The 11,419-nt window shown below is 36.5% G+C and overlaps 1 protein-coding gene across 3 annotated transcripts in view; it reads right to left on the bottom strand.

Annotated features, from left to right (window-relative positions):
- The window catches only part of DLD (dihydrolipoamide dehydrogenase), a 31,187-nt gene that overhangs the window by 14,412 nt on the left and 5,356 nt on the right, over window positions 1-11,419 (bottom strand). For 2 of the 3 annotated variants that reach the window (XM_044678525.1, XM_044678523.1), the window contains exons 2-4: window positions 8,346-8,424; window positions 1,613-1,692; window positions 727-795 (exon numbers count right to left, since the gene is read on the bottom strand). In XM_044678525.1, the coding sequence (XP_044534460.1) occupies window positions 727-795; window positions 1,613-1,692; window positions 8,346-8,424 (228 nt within the window). The remainder of the gene's footprint in view (window positions 1-726; window positions 796-1,612; window positions 1,693-8,345; window positions 8,425-11,419) is intronic. The other variant, XM_044678524.1, reaches the window with a different exon arrangement.

The following is an 11,419-nucleotide window of genomic DNA, read 5'->3' on the forward strand; positions in this document are numbered from 1 at the left end:
TTATAGTCTCTTCTCTAGGAGGATTATTGTTACCAATAGACAGGTGGAGGCAAGAGAATACTGGGCTGTTTGGTCTTTCTCTCTGACATACTTTCCCTACACTTCAAAAGTAGATTACCACTTCTGATCAATGTCAATAGAAGCAAATTAAAAAAACAACAATATGAACTATTTAAATATAACTCAATGCCTAAAACTCAGTCTTGGGCATCTATAGTTACCATTCTTCTCATTACAACTTACTACATTTATCAAATAACCCTAACGGCCTACTTTTCCCAAGATTCAGAGCTGTTACCCCAAATTGTAGCCAGTGTCAATTTCTATTTTATCCAAGAAAATTTCTCACCAATTTAAAGAGTAAGGAACATCCAAGCTTCACTAAAGACCAAGATGAGAGAATATCCTGGCTCCTGTTCTGATCACTTTTATTTAACCTGCTCCTTTAGTAGGTAGCCTTACTTAGTAAATGGCTTAGGCTGTGTCCTCCAAAGTAGACCTTTAAAAGCACAATCATATTAAAATTTAATTTCAATACCTTTGGGGGAAAAAGAAATAGTAAATCCTTTTGCTTAAAAACAGTATTCTCATTTCCTTCCAGCACTTGGACATTTTTATGTAAAGTTCATACAAGAAAAAAAATTTTTTAATTAGCCTAATCATTCTATCTCAATATGCTATCCAGAAATTAATGAAGTTATTACACTGTAAAAAATTTACACTCACTTTAGAAGGAATACAGCCAACATTCAAACAAGTTCCACCAAGTGTTTCATTTTTTTCAACACAGACTGTCTATGAAAGAAAACAAATCATGAGTGATTACAATTGCCATATAACTCATTACTAAAATGCTAAGTATAACTGCATAAACTACTCTGTAAAATCAGCTTTTCATTCTGCATGTCACATACAATGAAATATAACCTTTATCTTAAATACATAATTTGGATTTTTTTATATAAAGAATTAAAACAAATCATTAAATTTGGCATAATCAACAACTTAGTATTTCTGAAACAAATGAATTTGAGAGAGGAGAAATGAGAACCTGTGACTTCATTATATGCAGATACATCACTCAGCTATAACTTTTACTCTTAAAAAAAGATGACTTGGACAATGAGAAGTAAAATGATTTGTCTATGGTCACAGAACTAAAATGTGTCAAAGGCAAGAATCCAAGTCTCATTGATTCCAAAGTTATCTATTAACTCTGACATTGAAATGATTTCAACAAATCAGCCCCTTACTCTTTTTTTCTGTGAATTCTATACCCTTATGATATAGTCTATAAATTTTATATTATCCATCAACATTATAGTTATAAGTCCACAGGAAAAGTGATTTATCAAGACTATGAAAAACTTATCATGTTGATTTGGAAGAAAATGTCCTTAACTCCATCATTTCCCTATTATTTAATTTTTTTAATTATGCATTTTACATAGTTCTAAGACTACTACCCCAAAATAAACTTTATTCTCAAAACTTCATTTATTTCATAAGAATGAAGAAGTTATCACATTTTGACTTTCAAAGTTTATCACACTAACAATTATTAATAAAGTTGAATTAGCACTTATTATAAACAAACCTGAGACTTACTTACCTTAAAGCCAAGTTGAGCAGCTTTAATAGCAGCAACATATCCTCCAGGACCAGAACCTATAACTGTTACATCAGCATCAACTATAATAAAACCAAATGGATATAAAAATTTAGAATTGTGTTTTCTTTATTCAATACCATAGTTAATAAACATTTGCCTATTTTTTTTTAACCAGACAAGTGCTTTCATGAGTGCAAAAAAGCTCCAACTGAGGAACTTTCTCTAACAATGCAGGCTGGTATCTATTGGACAACTTATACCCTTTTGAGAATTGTCTGAAGCACCGAAAAGGTGACTAAACCATAGGCTGCAGAGGCAGGACTTTCTGTATATCTAGGATTACTATTTGAAAGCTGGCTTTCCTAATGCCATTAAAGCACTATAAAAATTCAAACTGCTCTAGAAAAATTTTAAATTCATTATGTACATTTATTATATTCTAATTCTCTGAAAACTGGTAATTCATGTCTGTCATATGAATTGCAATGGACCAAACATTCAAATAAAAGACTATTCTATTCATATCGGCCATTTATTAACCATCTAATAGCCTCAGATACTTCTAGTTGTATGACTGCAGATAAGTCACTTAACCTTGGGTGCCTCCATTTCCTTATCTGTAAAATGAATTGGAGAAGGAAATGGCAAACCACTCCAGTATCTTTGCCAAATGGGGTTAGAAGATTTGGGCAGGGCTTAAAACAACCGAAGAACAGCAAATGTGCTGAGCATTCTGGACTATTAGAGATTTATTATATGAAGTCTGATAAAGGCCACATATTAAACTATTTTTAAGATACATGGTTATTAATTAATCAACAGACATGTGTTAAGCATCTATAAGAGTTCCCTTTTATCCACAGTTTAAGTTACCAGTAGTCAACTGTGAATTCCAGGGGTTATAAGGGAGGCAGGAAGAGGGTCACACACCCATGAAGAGGGGATTAGGGCCTAGTGCAAGAATATGTAGGGACTAGGGACAGAATGTAGTACCCAAGAACAGACACAAGACAGATAAATGGGCAGAGTAGGACGAAGGTGTCCTCTCTCAGGACCAGAGGTCTCCGGCTAAGCCCCCAATCTGTTGCAAGTGGCTGTCTCTACACACCTCCATTTTCCTGCTTTTACTTAGAAGGCTGTTTTTTTCATGGTGTGGCTAGGGGGGGAGGGGGAAGGAGTTAGAGGTTACAGAGCACTGAGTCAAGGGCAGGAGCATAAAGAGAACACAATACTGTACAGAAAAGTTACACAGGTGTTAAAAGTTAATGCACGAACTGTCTGTATAAGGTTCAGTACTATTTGAAGTTTCAGGTATCCACTGGAAGTCTTGGAACATATCTTTCACAGATTTGGGGAGGGGGGGGATTATGTTATATGCCAGGTACTGAGGACACATACAAAAAAATTAAACAATCCTTAAACAAGGAGCATATACCAATGCAAAAAGTCCCCATTCTCTTCCTTCTGTCTCCAAAAGGAAGTTGGAGGAAAGATTCCCCAGTATTCTACCTTGTAATTCTCCTTATAATTTAGGAAGAAACAGAGGAGCAAGGAGACAGGCAGTCTCATTCTCTTACCTCAGTGTAAGAATCTAAAATAGGGGTTCATAATCTTTTTTTTGAGTTATAGAACCTTCCTTGGCAGTCTAATAAAGTCTATGAATCCATTTTCAGAATGTTTTTAAATGCATAAAAATAAATTGCTCAGGATTAACCAAGAAAACCATACTGAAAGAACTGAAATAGTTATCAAAATATAAAAATTAAAAAAAAAACCATGCATTTCAGGTTAAGAATCCCTAGTAGATTCCATGTTGGATGCTGACTTAACTGTTAACCTATAGTGATCATTTAACTTAACAAAAATGTAAACAGAGTAATTTACTCAAATTTTCTCAAAAAATAGCTCTATATTCCAAAAACTTCTGTAGTAAATGAAAGCAACTAAATTTTCCCATTATATGCAACTAGAAATTACATCATAGGAACAGAGGAATTTTGGCTGAAAAGAGATCCTAGAGATCATTTAGTCCCATCCTTTTTATTTATTTTTGGAGAAGCCCTTACCTTCCATCTTGGAGTCAATACTGTGTATTGGCTCCAAGGCAGAAGAGTGGTAAGGGTACACAATGGGGGTCAAGTGACTTGCCCTGGGTCACACAGCTGAGAAGTGGCTGAGGCCACATTTGAACCTAGGACCTCCCATCTCTAGGCCTGGCTCTCAATCCACTGAGCTACCCAGCTGCCTCCGCCATCCTTTTACTTTAAAGATGGAAAAAATAAGATCCTGACAGTTGTTACTTAACCAATGTTAGTTTCAAGAATTCAAATCTCATGTCTTCTGACTTCAAGTTCAGCACTCCTAGTATACCACACTGCCTACACTTCCATAAATACAAGAAATATATAAATATGCCTTAATTCAGATTTTTGTAGGAATGGGGGGGGAGGGATAATAAATTCTAGACTTATAGTTTCATCCCTACAGATAACTCCCAGTGTTATCAGTTTCTACAATAATGTATTTGATCCATATAACAAACTGGAGGTCTTGAAGAAAATTGAGAATTGGAAAGATTAAGTAATTTGCTGAGGGTTTACACACAGCCAGTAGGTTGAAGACATGTGACTAGAACTTGAGCTGATTTCCACCAGTTCTCAATCTTTCCAATACATTAAAATGGGTATATGTAGTTTCATTTGAACTAAAAGCTCTGCAAAGTATCTTACTATTGAGAAAACATATTCTAGGGCTATGTTGACAAATCTATGGCATAGGGTGGGCTGCTTCCTTCCCCATCTCCACCATGCTTGAGGACATTTCTCATATCATCTGTCCTGCCCAGCAGCCCAATGGAAATACTTCCTCCCTACCTGTCTGGGGCAAGGGGGGAGGGGACACATGCAGCATGAAGTTCACAGTTTGGCCATGGGGTCTCTAAAAGGTTCACCATCACTATCCTGGGTATAAAGTACTTGAGAACCGCCAGACTCATGGGTTCATAAAATTCCAGTTAGAAGGGATCCTTAGAGTGTATCTAATTCAACCTCTCTCATTTTGTAGAATTCATTTACTCAAGGTTACACAAAATTAAATCATTGAAGAACCAGGAACTCATAACATCTCCTGACTCCAATTCAAGACTCTGAATTTTGCAATGCCATTATACCAGATTGCCCTAGATCTATCACTTAACAGTTGATTGAATTTTATGAGATTTGTTAAGTTTTTTCTAATAATAGTTGCTATGTTCATTGGGAGAGACATGATATAGCATTCTATTTCTACAATGATATTCCAGAAAGCATAATGACAGGAAACTGAAGACAATAAAGGAGCATTTAGATAACTGTTCTGTCAATACAAAAAACACAGTAGGGTATGATTCCTCTGCCCAGTGTCAGACCTTTTAGAAAGATGTCAAAAAAAGATCTCTAGGGGGCAGCTGGGTAGCTCAGTGGAGTGAGAGTCAGGCCTAGAGACAGGAGGTCCTAGGTTCAAACCCGGCCTCAGCCACTTCCCAGCTGTGTGACCCTGGGCAAGTCACTTGACCCCCATTGCCCACCCTTACCACTCTTCCACCTATAAGACAATACACCAAAAATTAAGGGTTAAAAAAAAAAAAAAGATCTCTACCTAAAGTTAGAGCTAAGATCTCAACTACCTATCCCTTTCCTAATAATTTTTAAGACTTTCCCAATTAAAAGTAAATGATATTGAAAAGAAGAACTCTTCAACTCAACTTTAGTACGAGCCTCAACTTTCCAGGCTAGATGTAAGAATGAAAAAGGAAGAGAAACACACCAAGTATTAATAGCATGAGAAAAACAAGTGTTCAATGCAGCAAAAGTTACAGGAGTAAGATAATGCACTTTATACCTGAACTTAGACATTATGAATGATCTATTATGTCATCTGTGTAACTAATCCTTTCACGAACAAAAATCATAAAACTTGTCACTATTTCTCATCACATAAGACTCTTAAGCTCTACCACAAATCCTCAATAAAGGATCTACCCAAATGCCAAAGGCCTTCTTCTTGTTCTTTTGGTATCCTGAGGGCAAAATGTATCACCTGAGTTGTACATCTGTTTTCTCTCTTTTTCTGAACATGATCATTTATTGTATGTCTTGTTGATAACATGTCTCAATCTGATTCCACCCACCAGGTGTCTTTTCAATGTCCTTTGAGTTATGGATAGTTTTAATTACATTTGAATATTCATCATAAATATTACAGCACTCTGTAGTTTGATAGCACTTAATAATTTTCCAACTGTTTGTCCACTCAACAGGTTACCTGGCCAGTTCTTTATCACAATCTGTGAAGTGCACATTCTTCATCTTCTTTGTTTTCCTAATGTAGTTAAGATTATCTCTTTTTCATCAACATAAATTTCACAGACATTCTGGCATATTTAATTCAAATTAAAATGATGTTACTTATGGCTAAGCATACTTAGGGAATTTCCAAGACCTAAAACATAGCTAAGTAAGTTTAAGCAAAAAGAAAAGAAAAAGGGAGCAGCTAGGTGACTGAGTGGATTGACAGCCAGGGCCAGAGACTGGATATCCTAGGTTCAAATGTAATCTCAGACACTTCCTAGCTGGGTGACCCTGGGCAAGTCACTTAACCCCCCTTAACTAGCCCTTACCACTTTTCTGCGTTGGAACCAATGCACAGTATTGAGTAAAAGATGGAAGGGGAGGGAGGGAGGGAGGGAGGGAGGGAGAGAAGGAGGAAGGAAGGAAGGAAGGAAGGAAGGAAGGAAGGAAGGAAGGAAGGAAGGAAGGAAGGAAGGAAGGAATCATTAGAAATCCAGAAAAGAATAAACATACAATCAACATACAAAACTGGCAGTTTTCTGGGATTAAAGAATCCTCAATTAAGGGGACAGGAAACTTTTAGCAATGAAATCAAATTCTATTATTAACTGATTATCTTCTAATTGTGTATACCAGTGATGGGCAAACTTTTAAAAGAGGGGGCCAAAGGAAAGGAAATGCTCATCTGTCAGCCTGTTTCTAAGGCAACTCTTTCAAAGTTTCATTGTATTGTATCCTACTCACTGTATTCATCAGATTAGGAATAATGTTGCACAGCTGGACAGAACATTTCAGGGGGTCCCTATGAAGGCCGCATCTGGCCCATGGGCCACAGTTTGCCCATCACTGGTGTACACTATTCTTGGTATAAGAGAATGGGAAACAGGAATTCAAAAAAAAGAAACATAGTCTTAAAAAGGATGGTACCTGATTTAAAGGAATTTACAATCTAAGGAGACACAGAAAATGCACAATAATAAATCAAAGATCTATAGTTTTATAAGTTTATTTATTTCCTCTGCTGATACAAACAACAACTAGATGGTGAACCTCTCCAAAGTTAGGATAAACCTTGGACAGAATAGAATATGTATATAATCTTGCAGAATAGATGACACATAGATGTCACGATACTTTTTTTGCCAAATAAATAGAATAGATAGTAAGTGCCTCTGCAGTTTGGACAAAGACATTTCCTAATTCTAGAGGCATATCAAGTAAACTAGATCAATGAGGTTTAACATGACAATTAAATAAACTTAAATCTGGTATGTATTTTTCATATATATCTTAGAAAAAGTAACCTTGTACATTCAATTTGTATGGTTACAGTCATAGATGATCTCTAAGTTACCTGATCATCTAATATTCTAACCTATAAACTTCAGTAAAAGCTCAATTTTTCACTGTTCAACTCATAAAAATTAAATGAGATCCAAGGTTATAAAGTTACAGGCAGTTGTTGATCTATAGCAGTAGAGGAAATCTAAATACCTAGATTTCCCAATGAAATTACAAGACTGGATTTATACATAGATACACATGCACGCACGTGCACACACACACATATACATAGGAAAAGTCCCTTAATTTACAATAATGAATTTATCTCATTTTTAATAGTTTAAATTCTAATATCTCACTTACTTGAATAACTCTATAATGTGCCTCTAACCCTTCTGTATTCATGACTTTTTTGCCTAAAGATCATTCATAAATAATCTTCAAATATTTGCATATGTACATATATACATGTCTAGGTACAGACACACATATACAGCTTTATAAACCTTAAGTAATGTACTAGGTACATCTCAGTTATTACTATTATCTAATATTCTTATTATATATTATTCAAGGTGCATTGGGAAAAAAAATCAATAATACTCCATTTTAAGTTAAAACAAACCACTACCCAGTAAAATCCCAAGAGACCCCAAAATAATTTTGAATGGGTGTACAACTATGTTCTATCTCTTTCTTATAATATCCATTTCTGTATCATCCGCTTATGTTCAGCACTTGCTTTAATAACTTAATTTTTTTTTATTATTTTTTATTTTAAACCCTTAACTTCTATGTATTGACTTATAGGTGGAAGAGTGGTAAGGGTAGGCAATGGGGGTCAAGTGACTTGCCCAGGGTCACACAGCTGGGAAGTGTCTGAGGCCAGATTTGAACCTAGAACCTCCCGTCTCTAGGCCTGGCTCTCAATCCACTGAGCTACCCAGCTGCCCCCCTAATAACTTAATTTTGATATCCTGAACACTATCAAATAGCCAGCTCTACACCACAAATCCCTTTCTTTGTTGGTGACCATATATTACTTCTTGTTTTTGTTTTTGAACACAAGGAAACTATGAATTAATTTGAAGTAAAATGACTTTACCAGAAAAAGCACTTACTTGGCTGATCTGCATAAGTCCTCAGAGGCACTGCAAAAATCCCCTGTAGGCCATGAGGTATTCGACTGAAATGGCCTCTCTTAAAGGGAGAAAAAGCAAAATGAGTTCCATATCCAACATAAATATTTATCCCCAAACACAGTTCAAAGTTAATGAGATTTACTTACACAACAAATTTAGAGATATCATTGCTTTTCACTGTAATGTAATTTTCATTGCAATGTAAAAGACAAGTAGGGTTATCAAATATAAATAAAAAAAGGTTCACTTCTTTTAAGTGCTCAAAAAAGAAGAGAAAGTTCAGTAGAAGCAAGACATCTTTGAAAAGAATATACTGAATTTATTATAAACTATGAAAGAAAAGCAAACTATACATAAGGCATTTTAACCTAATAAAAGTCAAAACCTGTTCAGTGATGTATTCTTGATTTGAAGTATTGTTCAGTTTGAATAGTGAACATTATAAACCGTAAAAAAATTTCCTTCCTGCCATCCTCAGCTTCCAAGTTCAAAGAAAAAACATTTTAAAATTTCCTACCCAAAAGACTATTACACCAATAGTTTACTGGGTATTAATATCTGACTTCAAAGTTTCTCAAAGTCTGTCCTTAGTTTGTCAACACTGTAACCTTTTACTATGAAGGACTGACAGATTCCACACAAAGCTATCAAAGAAACAGATACTGAATTTCTCAAGTTCTAATCATTTTATATTTATTCTGTATATATTTATATCTATGCATGTTGTCTTTTCCAACAAAATGCAAACTCCTTCAGGGCAAGAACTTGTTTCATATTTATCTTTGTAGCCCCCATACCTAGTATGGTTCCTGGCACATAGCAGAGACTTAACTGCTGGTTGACTGGCAAGATTTCACAAAGTATAATTAAATTTCCTTATAATGCAGTTGAAATCCCTTTATTTAAAATAATGCACTGGCCTCATTTTTAATATTTTAAGCTCTTATTATTTAACTGAACAATCATGTATGTCTCTAACCATTCTGTATTTGTGACTTTTCTCCCCAAATATGTCATTCATATGCAATCTGCAAATATTTGCTGATATGAAGATGTTTCTTAGCAGATTGTGTATGAAAGAAACATTAAGTTCAAATTTTGAGCAAAGCATTTTATAAAACCTCAAGGGAAATTTCTACAAGTTTCAATAAAATGTAGTTCCTACCTTCTTCAAGGAGCTTTCAGTCTAGTTTAAGATTAACAAGCAAACGACTATAATGCCCACACTGCTATTTTTAAAAGGGCATTAAAAAAGGTGGCAAAACAAAGAAATAAGATTTAGGACAGGGTCGGCAACGTATGGCTCTTTCAGCAGGAGTTGAGGTTGTGGAGTGGATTTCTGTTGGGCTAGATAAGCTCTAAGATCTCTCTAATAGTAAGACTCTGGGGCCTCTAAGTTTACCTCCAGGTTAGCTCTAAAACTATGCCCAAGAATATTATGGTCCAGTTTAATAAGCAATTCAATAAACATTTATTAAGCCCCTACATCAGGCATTGTACTAAGACTGGGGATACACTAAAAGACCAAAAATGGTCCCATTCCCTCAAGGAGCTTTCAACCTAGCAAGCAACTTGTCTATAGCTGGGGGAAAAGAGTATGAGTTTAAAGAATGATGGGCAAGAGAAGCAAACTGAAACTTGTTCTGATTAGTCATGAGAAACATTAGAGAAACATAACTCTAAGAACTCTTGACTTGGAGTGAAGCAGAATGTGAGTTCACATTCTCATGAAAATTCTTCCAAGTTTAGGGGTCTATGAGGAAAATCACTTCAATGACATAAGCCTCAGTTTCTGCATTTGTATAATGGGTATAATAATGCTTCTACTACTGTTGTGGAGTGAGAAATTAGTGTGTCATTCTCAAATATGTTAACAATATTAATATCTCCAAAATGAATATGCCTAGGATAATGGGAGAAGTTAGTAAAGCTGGTCTCTCCAAGACAGCATCCCTTGCAGCACTAGATTGTTCCATCCCACATCCCATTCAGAATACAATGAACTCTTAATTACCTTAGGCCTGAGTGAGACAAAAACAACTTTTGTCTTTACTATCAGAAGCAACCAGTGTCTTTACTATACAAAGTAATTTTGGTATTCGGGGATGTCTTTTGAGTTTGTACTTTAAAAATGTTCAAAACTGTAGTCTACAGATTTAGGAACACGAACCAGAGGCTAGGCTAATAGCCTCTTTGCTGGTCTACAACTCCCTTCTTCAGTTCCTTCACAAGCAAACCTGGGCTGCTTTAATTGCATTCTAGTCCCTTCACACCTTACTAGCCATGTCTGTGCAATTTGCTTTCAAAGGGGTGCCTCCCCTGATAAAACAGGTAGGCTAGAAGGACTGGAAAACACAACGGAGGCTTGTCAGAGGTACTGATCTCCCAATCAGCCCTGCACCCAAAAAATGTAGCAAAAGCTGTTCTTGGTTTGTATGTAGATTAGAACCTGGCTTGGACCCTTGGCCATTTGCTTAATTTGTAGGCTACAGGAATGTGACTGGGGTGAATATTGGGATTATGTCATCTAACCTGAGGGTTGCATTTGCCTAGAAATAAGGTTTTGGTAAACTGGAGCTTTTTAGGGGCGGTCCCTCTCCCTCTCCCTCTCCCTCTCCCTCTCCCTCTCCCTCTCCCTCTCCCTCTCCCTCTCCCCCTCCCTCCTCCCCTCTCCCCTCTCTCTCAAGCCTGGCATTTGAAATGGCTTCCCAGTTCCTTGAATAATCCCTAAAGAGGGTAAACCTAGATTATTTCAAGGTCCCCTCAAACTTCCACTTCACACACTGTGAAAAACAATTGGAGAAGGCTGTAGTGAAGAGAGATAAAGCAAAGGAGTAATTCTCACAGCCTCGACAGTCTGGCTCTAGTCAGAATAGAACAGCCTAAGAAGATATTCTGCTAGGCCACGTATCCCAAGCACTGGGGTGGGCAGCGAACAGAGTGGCTGGAGATGAGTAGGTGAGCGCAGGTTACGAGATTACCTGGTGGAAGGGCTGGGACTCCCGGCTGCAGACGGGAAATAGCCTCCCGTCCCGTCCCGCCCCGCCCCCCCC

The sequence above is a fragment of the Gracilinanus agilis genome, chromosome 5, assembly GCF_016433145.1.
Source record: "Gracilinanus agilis isolate LMUSP501 chromosome 5, AgileGrace, whole genome shotgun sequence".
In the NCBI taxonomy this organism is placed as follows: Eukaryota; Metazoa; Chordata; class Mammalia; order Didelphimorphia; family Didelphidae; genus Gracilinanus; species Gracilinanus agilis.